Source organism: Crassostrea angulata, chromosome 9 (genome assembly GCF_025612915.1).
Source record: "Crassostrea angulata isolate pt1a10 chromosome 9, ASM2561291v2, whole genome shotgun sequence".
Lineage (NCBI taxonomy): Eukaryota > Metazoa > Mollusca > Bivalvia > Ostreida > Ostreidae > Magallana > Magallana angulata.
Genome location: NC_069119.1, coordinates 32961861 through 32975130, shown reverse-complemented (window position 1 = coordinate 32975130; position 13270 = coordinate 32961861). Strand labels below are relative to the sequence as shown.

General features: G+C 29.8%; 1 protein-coding gene across 1 annotated transcript; it reads right to left on the bottom strand.

The window, feature by feature from the left end:
- Positions 1–436: 436 nt before the first annotated feature.
- Positions 437–12586, bottom strand: LOC128163658 (uncharacterized). Its single transcript, XM_052827283.1, has 5 exons — positions 12493–12586; positions 3906–3938; positions 3540–3684; positions 1303–1405; positions 437–636 (listed from the first exon to the last, which is right to left on the bottom strand). Exons 2-5 carry the CDS (start codon positions 3934–3936, stop codon positions 574–576), a joined length of 342 nt encoding a protein of 113 aa, XP_052683243.1. The 5' UTR covers positions 3937–3938; positions 12493–12586; the 3' UTR covers positions 437–573.
- Between the last annotated feature and the right edge of the window lie 684 nt (positions 12587–13270).

Here is a 13270-nt window from a genome sequence, read left to right as displayed (position 1 = left end):
ACGTGTGATCAATATGGCCATGTTTCAGGATTTATGCATAAAATGTTCTACATACTTTATGACAATGCTCCATCTCATACATCCGAGGATGTGAAGCAGTTTTGAAGTCGAAGAAGGTTACCGTCTTGCCACACCTACCATGCCCTCAACACCTAGTTCCATGGGACTTTCCTTTTTCCAAAATTTAAAAAGTTATCTGGTCGTCGTTATAAATCCCGATAAGCCCTTGACCCAGCCATCAGTCAGTGCCTTGGGGGTCTACATAAACTAACGAACCTTGACGCATTTCAGAAATGGATTAAGTGTTTGAAATTATGTATGTCAAACCGTGGTAAATACTTTGAAGGGATTTAATGTTCATGTAACTGTTTACGTGTCTAACAAACCATTTATGTAACTCAATTTTTGGCCTCAAATTGAACATAAAAGATAAATATTAAACAAAAAAGTCATAATTTTTATTTGATTTTGCATTTAAGAGACTTGGAGTAAACAAATAATCTGTATAATTTTGATTTGATGTTTATAATAGTTTTCTTTCCCAGATTCTGTGTACAGACTCGTCAGTCCTAATTAAGCAGGCTGTTTAAACCCCATCATTCTCTCAATTTTGACGACAATTGAGTCATTATTGGGCTAAAATGGAAAAAAATAATATTCATGATAAATAGCAATTTATGCAACACATGTAAAACAAAGCAGCTCACATATATAAATGCTATACATTACAAAATAGAGAGATATTTACTATCAATAATTTTTGGATAAGCGACACACTATGCATTACAAAATAGAAAAAATACTTGAGTAAGCGACATGTTTTAAAGAAGGTTATAAGATTTTTCTTCAAAAGAAACAAAAGAAAGCTTAATGAAGAAGTCAAAAGAAATCGTTGTATAATGGTGGAAATTAAATGTCAACGTGCCTTATGATAAACTAAGATAAGATAAAACTAACGAATGAGTCATTATTGTTTACGGACATTTTGTTAATATACTCTAATTTGTAAGGTCTATAAACAAAATTTGCAATAACTTTATTTCTCCATGTTTAAAGCGCTAAGCCAATGCTCAGAGCTTTATTGTCGTTAGACTTCTACTTCCAGTGCATCGAATAACCACCCCCTATGAGCAGATATATACATCATTTAAACTGGTTAGGGAGCCAGTCCCAGGTGTTTATGCACGTAACTGCACGAGCTATTGTGAATCAAATGTACGGGCTATTGTGAATTTAATATATGGGGCTTACATGGATCACTACAGGGACTGTCATGGGACTTTGTAATGCATTTTCGCTTACCACGATAAAAGTGTTGTTCGGGTCTATTTCACGACGATCTCCATCGAAACTTACAGTGTAGCTGTACAACCTTCCATTCAAAGGCAGATTCACTCTCACATACCTAGACGTATTATTTCAAATAAAACAAAAGTTAAGTTTTCTAACATATTTCATAATCTATATCTGAGGAATGATTTATATCATACATTATTTAAATTAATAACGTAACACTTTCAAAGTAAACTGAACAAACTAGTAAATGGTTTTTTCTCTAAAAGCATGCTTATGAAGATTAAAAATGACAATTAAAAACCGTCAACAATCTTAAAAATCCATAAAACGAAAAACAAATTGATAGCAGAGCAACAAGCATCTCTAAAAATATAGAGGTTGGATCAAGTGTCTCGGAGGAGTGAGCATCTTGTGCTGACCGGTCACACCCAACGTGAGCTCTTGGTCGTAATCGGGAAAACGAATTAAAAGTTCGTAGACAATTAGGTGATTAATTATGGTCCAACAATTAGTATGAAAAACTTCAGTCAGCATGCGACCCAGTGGAAGATTGTATTTGCTGACAAGGTCGTTGTATCGACTATAGAACTTACGAAAAGATGACTTTCAACGAAACCGTTGATCGTGTTGTTTTTTCAACTTGTTTATCAGTATCTTACCTCGCCTTAGAAACTGTTCATACGAAGAGCAAGCCCTTGCGTATCGAATAAACTTAGAGACAAAACACCATATGCAGGTGATGAAGGTATATTGCTACATAAGTAAGGAAAGTTTACAACAGAAAAAAGTCAACGCATTTTTCATAAAGTTTTGTTGTAAGGTTACCATCAAACAATATCAGACATTACGTGCCACATGTTTGTCACCTACATGACTATACATGTAAGAAAACTATATTCTGTCTCAAGATTTCCTCGATTCACATTTTGCTTTATTACTCAAAAGATTTCTCCTGAAACGCCTTTTCTAGCTTAATGGGTTTCGATGTAAGGCTAAAAAGGAAGGAGTCAACGAGGATTTCGCATTGGAACAGACCCGGATGATAACGTTAAAATATTGTTAGAGGTAATCTGAGTATTCTAAGTAATAGAGAAATAATGTCAACATTTCCCATGATACATTTTCTTAAGAAATCTGTTTTTGTTCATGTGAATTTTTCCGAGTGAAAAATAATAATGTGTGAATGCAGTATGTTTGATTTTTTCCTCCTATCGATTTCAATTGCTCTTCTTTCAAAGTTATGTGCCTTCTCATTAAAAATTACCAAATGCGCTGCATATACATGTATATCTGGCTTGACTATAGCATATGTATTATGAGTATCATGCAATGTACACAAGAAAATGTATAAGATCCTAAAAAAAATTAAAAAGATATGGAGATAGATGGCATAGTATAAACATGATAACTATTCATGTCCAACAAAATGTTGTGCATAAAATCATATGCCGTGCATAGCATCATACGCGGTACAAAGGTAGAATCCTACAGCTTATATTACATATATTTTATGCATAAGTGTAACAACTGACACTTTATATAGTACCTAAGCCATGCATACATTTATACGTCTTGCATAAAAAATAAGCTATTTATAGCATCTTATCCCGTGTATAACCTTATACATCGTGCAAAGCACAATATTCCATGCATGACATCAAACGGCGGACATAGAATCATACACCGATAAAATCATAGGTCTAGCTTAAAAAAATGTTACCTCATGTATAACATGATACGGCATACACAGTATCTTTAGTATTATATACTTTGTAATAAATACAGGGTTTTTGCATATTTGATACAGCATACTTTGAAATACCCGTATCAACCTCAAAGGTTGAAAGGGATTCTGCAGGGCTTATATTGATCTGTGGGGCTAATACGGATCCGTATCTCATCCCTCTCTGAACTCCTCTGATTTTTTCCACTTTAAAATTAGAAAGAAATTAAAGCCAATGATCTATACTTCCCAAAGTATGAAGTAATTTAAAGGTTATATTACGTCTTCATTGAACTTAAGCGTACATGTAGAACATATCTTAGATTTGTTTAATTACTATAAATTTGTAAAAAATATAATGCATACAATATCTCATAGTACACACTGTATCAGTCCTCGACCAATATCAACCCTAGGGCCTTCGGTCCTCTGGCTGACATGTCTGTCTCGGGCTGATGCAGGGTGTAATTTGGAAATGGTATGTATTATTCTCTATGTATAGTGTGACATTGTGCATCACCCAGGTTCGATCGTCGAGTTCCTTTTAATGGCGCTACTGTGATCTGAGAACTTCACTCCTTTCAATGGTCCATTCTGCTGCGCCTCTGTCTTTGACAACTTCACCCATGTGGATCGTGTACTTTCATTTCCATTAATGAATCGCGCTAGAATATAAATGAAATTATTGGTTATTTTTCTTCAACCTACTTTACAACCGTTTATCGCAGATATAACTCGATTTTCTAGTACCCTGCTATAAAGATTGTTTTATTCAAAAAACTTGCTATCTTGATTGGTAATTTTCATTAAATGCTTTTCTGGTCACTTGTTTATTTTTTTATTTTTTTATCTTTTGGTCGACTTTAAAATATACATGTATACGTGCCTTTAAAAGTGCTTATATCATTGTTAGTCATCCCTGAAATTAGAAAAAAAAACATGCTCTATAAATGGTACCTATATAACATAAAACTGAATAAAGGGGCATGGTCACGATTTTGGTCAAATTCTATTTTTCTGCTTTTATTATTTATAATGCTTTATGAATGCATTTCTAGTGATAAAGTGAAATTTGAGAGTCAGTCGTACATGTAGAGTTATGAGCAAGACACAGCTAGGGCTCACAATTTCTTGTCATGTAAACAAGGCTCGTGCCCTGGTTTTGTTTACATAGGTTCAGTATACCAGTAAAAAATCTTTTTCAAGTTGATTTGTCTATCATATTATTCATTTTAAGCATGAATAAACAGTTCCTAACGTTTAACACATACATTTTAGGTCAACAACTGGAATTTTTACTTCAACATTCAAAACGTAAACAAAAGCTTTGTTTACATAGCAAAAAATTGTAAGCTTTGTAACTCGCTTATAACTCAACGAACTTAAACTCCAATTTAAAATGACTATTAAAAATGCCTTAGTGAAGCATTGTAAACATTAATATAGGGGAAATAATTTTTGACCCAAATCGTGACCATTCCCCTTTAATCGGTTTTATGTAAAGCATTTTACCTAAAACATAGCTTTTTGTTACACATTACGGTGATCATATTTTTCTTTATTTTCTACAACTCTTCAACTTGGCATTTAAATATTCATCACATTTTAGAATCTAACAAGAACTTTTTTTGCAGAATATTGGCGTAGAAAAATGTCGGATGATTTGCAATTCAGAATTAATGTAGACTTCTGAGCTTAATTTTCATTTTTTCTTAAAGCAATTACATTAATTCTGGATTTTTCAACTAGTTTGAGCTAACAAAAAGTACTTGGGTTTTGAAACGTGTTTTTTGAATTATGATTTTTCAATACAATTACCTTTTTTGGCCTTTTAGGAGCTTTCTATAAATAGATTTGTGTTAAGAAATCACAAAAACTGGATTATCTCTCATTCTAAATGGTAATTATATAAACTTTTCTGTCAATTTATCTTCATTTTGAATAACAATCAGAAATATTTGCAGGAAGCATAGAGAAAATATCACAATACCTTCAAAATTGAGAAAAATAAGAGAAAATGCAGGCTAAAAAATTTCATATCAATGTAAATTTCAGTTTAAATATTAATCTCATTTAAGCTACATACACGTCGTTGTTTTCATTTATTGTCTCTTTATCTACTGTCATTATTTTAAACATTACGTAATATAATTTTTACATGTATTTATTACCCTTTGATACTTTTGTGTTTAATATTAAATATCACTTTGTGTAATCACTAATTATGTAAAATTAAACAATTTGTGCCTTATCCCCTCTTCAAACATGAAAGCAATAAATTATTTTCAAATAAAATATGGTAAATCATAGCACATTTTTTTCTATTTATTATATGGTTGAATGCTTTATCTTCTAAACATGGACTAATAGATCATTAAAATATGTATTCAATTAAATACTATGTTAAGCCTAAAGTTATGCAATTGCTCATGTATGTACAATACAAACATGTGCAGCTTACTATGTGTTTAACACACGTGTTTTCACGAATGTGCAACGTTAAAATGAAACGCCCTGTATGTTTTACATACATGTACGTATTCAAACACTTGTTTTGCATATGTTTTACCTTTTCTTTTCATGTGTTTAACACATGTGACCAATTAAAAGCATTTGCTAATATTAAGGATGATGCATGCATCTTTATGTCTCACATGTGTATTACATATAAGTTTCATGCACTATTTCAAATGTCAAGATTAACTTTACTCATTTACATGTATACATGTATGTACTACTAATGGGAATAGATGAAAGATATTTGCATATTATTACTTAAGGTGGAATGTCCCTCTGATAAGAGAGATAACTTCTGTAGAAAATAATATCACTGTTTCTGTTAAGGTAGCTCCCTACTCGTAAAATTCTCTGAGGAAAGTTGAAAAACTGAACTGATTTCGACTTAATAGACTTAAATGTCATCAATTGTTTGAAAAAATATACATGTCATCACACTTTTTGAGATGCCAGATAAATATAAACTAAAGCATATTTTAGCATTAGAAAACCGTATTTTTTTTTTTGTTAAAAGTAAAATCTTGTATGCAGAAATTTGTTTTTCTTGTTTAATTTTAACGTCAACATTATCAGAAAACTAAAATTACAAAATCATTTTAAAATTAATCGTTGAAATAAGAAAAAAATAGCATTTAGACATACAACTGAGAGAAAAGTCAGAAAAAGAGTTATTTCCCCTTTGCATAGATAAGATATTTAAAAATTTGGAAGTTTAGGATAAAATTAAGCGCGAAAATATCTTGAACCTACCAATAATTCTAATTACATCCATGTGATAAAATTCACATAAAATAAATAAAACTATCTTGCACAATTTTTAAAGAATTCAAAGTTTTACAAAAAAGTGTGACATCACAGAACACTGGATCTACTTTAAGTCAAAATTTTTGAGGCATGTAAGAACAAGGGAGGTGGTGCTGGGTCCCAATTTATGTTGGAAGGCGATACACTTATTTAAATTCAAATATAGACAAAGAAAATTTGAATGGAAAGAACTGAACCCCAGGGCAAAAAAGTAAAGACAATTTTTACACAAAAAAAATGACATGAAATGTATCATAATGATAAAGTAATTATGAGGCAATATCTACATGACTAGTCCTCCACCTCTCCCTCCCCCCTCCCGATGGATTAATTCTTCTTTTAAATATAACTAAATTTTATGTACTTGTTTAGTACATGTACAGTACATGTTTGATGTTTTAGGCCAGAAAATATTTTGATGGAATAGTTTTATTTCTTTATCTATAGCTCGTTCACAGAGCTGAATGAATTATAATTGAGAAAAATGGGACCAAGACAATTACAAATTTTAGACTTAGTTATAATCGTTTAATACTTATAACATTTCAAATGTTTTAAAATGAATAAGGCTTTACTATTCTGAGGGAGCAGATACGGGAAAACAAATTGAAAAAACAACACCTAATATCTCATTTGATTGAAGACAATATATCCATAAATTGATATCATAACAATTACTTGAAGATTCCCTTTTTTGTTACATAAAAAAATGCTCTGGTTTACATAATTAGGATTTCTTTAATATATATCCATTTTGTACTATTATCTTATCCAAATTTAAAAACAGAAAACCTTGTCTGAAAAGTTAGAAACTGTGGCAATTTATCATGCACTGTATGTAAAACATGTATGTAACACCTTCAATAGTCTATGATAAAGAAAGATAACTTTGTTTCAAACCTATACAACAAACTGCTATTCTGAACTAAAATGCAGCGCTTCAATATGTTTTGTAATATGAATTGAAAATGTATATTACTATATATCATTTTCATATGCATTTTAGATTTTTAATTTTATGCTGCGATGGTAAAATTTTGCTATTTATAATCATTATGTCTAGTTTTCTTCATATCATGATTTAACATATTATGAATTTTTGAAAAATCTAGCAGCGCTTCATCGCTTAAACTTTGTTTCATATGAATCGATTGATATTGACTTTGATGATAATCAATATGCGATTTTTTAAAAAATACGAGGGTTGTCCCAAAATAGCGTAAACAAGTGGCGTTATTCAATTAATCGAAGACAAAAGAAGATGAAATTTGTGCCACAAAGGGTTTAAGAAATTAGATTTCAAATAATGTTTTAAGATCAAATATTGTTTGAGATTAAATTAGTGAAATGAAAGCATGTTAGATCAGAAATTCGAAATGTGGCGCAATGTCAAAAACAAAAAGTTAAAATCAACATAATGAAATGAAAATTGCGAGGAAAAGTACTTTTTGAATGAAAAAATTCATATAAAACATACATTGATATTTGATAATAATTCTATTAATTACAAAGAAAATGTTTTGACTATAACAAAACTTTTAAATATTTTATAGCGCGTTTTGTGACAAGTTGAAAAGTTAACTTGTAATAAAATGACGATGTCAACGTTTAAGGGGCGCAGCAGTAACTGATAAAATTTTGTAAAGACCATGAAATAAATCCTAAGCGGCTTTGGAAGTAAATGAAATGAAATTAACAAAATCGATGAGAAATGCGTTTTGTGATTAGGTAGTTAATCAACATTGAAAATATTTGAACAAGTATGATTACATTAAGTGGGAAAAAGAAACTCCGAACGATATCAATGGACGTCAAAATGTTGAACGACACATTTCGGCAAGACGGACGTTAGACAACAAGTAATACAGGGCAAGTTTGGAGCCGACAGATCGTTTGTACTTAAAAAATATTAAAAAAAACAAAAACTAGAAATTTATGTTGAATGTGCACTCAGGGTATATGTTCAAAGATAATATTTTTTCTAAGACATTTTCAGAAATAAAACGTAAATGTTATCGTAAAGGATGTGGAGGGTTTAGCAACAACGTAAAACTGGAAATTTTCGACGTCGCACATTGCACCGCCTGACAAAACTTGTTGTTACTAATTATTCATTTTCTCGAGAAAAAAATAAAGTACAGACTTGAAATTTTCAGCATTGTTTACCAAAGGGTCATTGAAGAAAAAATAGAAGTCTAATGAAATTGCAGTGAACAGATTATAAATTATGTGTCCTGTCTACATTATTTTGGGACAACCCTCGTATATGACAAAATTAGTAGCAGAGGGATGTTACACCTTAGGTATCAAAATTTAAAAAAAACAAATAACAAGGAACTACGATAACACACGTTTGGGTCTCATTGAATTTAAAGGGACTTAGACACGATTCGAGATCAAAAATGTTATTTTTATTTTTTATATATAAAATGGTTTACTGACGCATTTTAAATGATTGACCAAAATATTGAATGTTAAAATCAAGTTACAAGCGCGATACAGAGGTGAGTAATCATTGTAATGTTAACGAAGCTTATGGTTTTTTACAAAAAATATAATGTAGAGAATACCATTTCTGAGAGAAAATGACTTGTAAAAAACAATTTAAACTATTTCAATATCTTCATAAATACCTTTATCAACAAAAGAAAGTTATGTTTTATTGAAACTTACACCAATATGACACATATGTAAACAATGACAATAATCGAGCTTTGTTTACAAAACAAAGAATTATGAACTCTGTATCTTGCTTATAACTTGATATTTGACTTTCAAATTTTAACATAGCATTATTAACTTCTATATCTATCATTATAAACAGTGAAAATGGAAAAATAAAATTTAAAGATTTTAAACCAAATCGTGTCTAAGTTCCTTTAATTCCATTCTGCTCCATTACGAGAACAATCTTTAACTGAGTATAAGTCCTCAGAATATCATTATTTTATACAAATATAGCAACTACATTGCAGATATCTTTCAATTCATTATGAAAGTCTGGATCCTAGATTGTTAGATTGTTCTTCGTTCAATGTTTTTAGAAAAAAAAACCAAATAAATCTTAGAAATCCCTAATTTAAATCCATTTGATTAACAATTTATATGAAATATTTGAATACTTGTGTACATCAAAATGAGTTGCAGTTTTAAGTATTTCTCTTTTATTAAAGCATAGTTAAAAGATGACCTACATATTTGATGCAACCACATGAACATTAATTTAACAAATTATACACTTTATCACTGTCATAATGAATTTAAAGATGAACTTAGAAATTGATGTTTGAATTGAAATCCAATCAAAGTGCATTTACATTTTAAGGATGTTGTTTACTTAAGGTTTGAGTTCTCAAATTAGGATTTATAAAGTTCAATGCCATGAGTTCAAATTTGTTCTAAACACAAATTAAAAGTATTTGTGAAATGAATTATTATTGACATAACATTCGATATTTCTACTATATTATGGAATAAGGCTCAAACAAAAATAGACTTTTAGACAAACAGAAAAAAATCGGACTAAATTTTGCAGATTTTGTTTTCCGCTAAAACATTTTTGGCAGTACTCTAATATTAAAAGTGAAGATCTCTATTTTAGTCTATACAATTTTGCATATTTTCTATTAGTTTTACTTCTCTAATTCATTAAAATAATCGTATGGCACGAATTTTTAAAAAATTGAAGAATATTTAAAAAACAAACCAAAAAACATCATATCTCAAAAATTTCATCATTGACCTCATATAAATTATATTCCAACAGAATAAGATCAATATAAGTAGTTTTTTTTGTAAAATTGGAAAAATGGGTAGGCATTTGAAGAGTGAAAGAGGAAATTCAGACTAGAATATCTATAAAAATTGCGAACGAAAATTTAATGTTTTGTATGTAATTACTATCACTGCCATCCATAAACTGTATTTTATTTTTAAAAGTGTTAAACAAGTTTGATTTATTTATTTTCACAATTAAGAAAATCGCAATCATAGTGTAATATTTTTAGGGATTTTCCTTTAATTTTCCGAAAATATTCAATGAGCATTAACTCAAAAAGTAGGTCATTGACCTTCTTTTTTAAAAGTGAAAAATAACACTACAATAAAAGTCGATAACACACAATAGATGGTTTTTCATTCTCACCAGTGGAATTTAAAAAAAAGTCATAATGAGTAATTAAAACGTATACCTTAACAATTTAGAGACACATTTGTCAATGACTTTGTTAAAGTTGATGTCCTTTTTTTTTTGTCAAGGATGGTGTGCGACCATCCTGTACATATGAGGATAAAAATGTAAACAATTTTTTAACTGGCTTGTTTCTTCCCAAAACTGTTATTAATTGGTGTAAAGCAATAAATATTAGACTCTACATTTTTAAATTTTGTATGCAAATTACGCACACATGACCAGAACAATGCCTTTTTTTAAACATTTAAAACAGCAAACCGCAGTTGCATACTTATTTTATAAATTTAAAAATATATGAGAGAGGATAATTGGTGTTCTCTCTACAACTATTTGCTGAGAAAAATGTTGAATCTTGTATACTATTAATGTTGTAACTTTGTCTCATTATAAGTAGGATTATATAACCGTTTATAAATTCTGATATATTTTAAAAGTGTGCATGATTTAACAAATTACTGTATTTGACTCGTTGGAATTTCTTTTAATACACTTTTATCAACATTAGATGAATCGTTCTTTTTTTAAATTACAACGATGGCCTCCAATTGTTTATCGTCTTTCTACCCGAATTTTCCTGGAGGACATAGGTACAGCACTGTGCTAAACTGTAGCAACTGTTTCTCTCTCGAGTCATTTCATTATTTGCATTTAAAAGATTTAAGCTTCAAAGCTGCTTGGTCCGATTTTTTTGTTATTACAGTATAAAAATTTTAGAAAGTTATGGACTTTCTCCTATTTACACGAACAGAATCAGTCTCCTTTCAAAGTTAGAAATATTCAAAGTAAATAAAAATAATTTCTTTCTAAGCAAACGAAAAAACAAACCAAAGTGCATCACAGGAATTCTTAGAAAAGGAAACCGTTTGGTTTCGTCCCCCAAATGATTTTGGTTATTCAACCCACATGTTAAAAATCGATTGTCAAGAAAAGAAAACTTCAGAAATATTAGCGAACAAAACGTACACATGTTTATTTTTAATTTGTCTGATTATTTCGACCTTCAATTAATGCGATGTCAAAGTCGTAATATAACAATACCCGTCTCGTCGTCAGGGGTGAAATTTAACATGAGGCAAAATAACGCGGTACCCTTTTATGTCGTTTGTTTGTTAGCAAATTTTGTACGTATTTTTCTTCATTGAAATTTGGCTGAATTGACTAGAAAAAACTACTGCAATGTCTATTATTATACATATACTAAGTATAACCATCGTTTAAAAGCGTGCATAAAATTTGATATAAAATTGGACCAAGCAGCTTTAAGAAACAAATATTTAGAAATCAAACATACATGGTACTGTACATGTGGTTTCATCAATATTTGATGAATGCTAATTTTCGTGAATTTCGTTGTTAAGTTTATCCATAAACTTTCTACTATTAATTTGTATTGGTAGGGTCATTGGCCACGAATTTACGTATCCTTGAAACTGTGATTTTCACTTCATCCACTTTATAACCTTGAATATTAATGAAACCACAGTACCTTTTGTATTTTTGTAGTAATACTTAACATTGGAACAGCTATTTCATTTCCGAAAAGACGTAAATAATATCTTTCAAGAATAAAAAAGCATATCAAAGTTTATCTGACAAGAAACATTCCACATTGAAGTTTGTTGTATGGGCAAGTTAACAATATCTGCATAATACACCGTTCCGTTATCAATAAAGGTGTAGAAAAACTAGTCCATGTCAATTTATGGATTGTCTCAAATGAAACCGTGTGAGTTTAATAAAACACCATTGGTTGTGTGATTCTACATTTATTTTTAATCATACTAAAACTTTTGCTTGACAAGCCTCGGGAATATAGACACCATTTTCAATTTGCTCACATATTTAAAAAAGCACATTTCGAAAATAAAACCACAATAAATAACTACAATATAATATCTAATTATATCCACATTTAAAGACTTAACCTTTTTATAAAAAAAATGCTTATGAAATTACTTACTTAAAAGACGAACTACCTCTGCACTTTTCACTTATAGCTTCAGATATGTATATTTTGCAAAATTTAAAGAGAAACCTGTGGGATACCCTACCTTATGTAACAAATAAGACACTTCAACGAGCCAATCAAATTGTAGGTTTCAAAGCATCATTTAAAGGTCACAATGAACAACATAGTTAAGATAATATTCATTGATAAACATGAAAGCCTGCATGGTTATCAGATGTTAACCGGTAATATTTACAGTGACAAATATTTTAAGTTACATTAAAAATATGTTCTAATTAATTTTCTATTTCAGTATTTTATCTAATAGGTCCAATGATGTAGATGTAAAGCATAGCAATACCAACAAAAATAGTATTATACATTAGTTAGAAACATTTTTTTAATAATTAAATATTTTGTGAGAGAATTGATGATTTTACTCAGTCTATTATCGACTCTCATGATCTTTTACAAAAGCTGATTGATATTCGATGTCCGTTTTCAATATTAATTTTTTCAAAGTTATAAGCATAGAATATTAGAATATGATTACTTTAATGTATGATTCTTTGTTAGTTTTAAGTGTATTTTGTGTCCACTCCAATTTTAATCGACATTTGAAAGGTCGTATTTATCAGGATCACAGTGTGATGTAGCGATAAATCTTGTCTCTATATTCAATATACTATACAGTCAGAATTGAAATATTGTCAAAATTAATACACGTCAACTCTCTTTTCGTGAACATTTTTACATTTTCAACTCATCATTAAAACCAGGTTTACGGTAA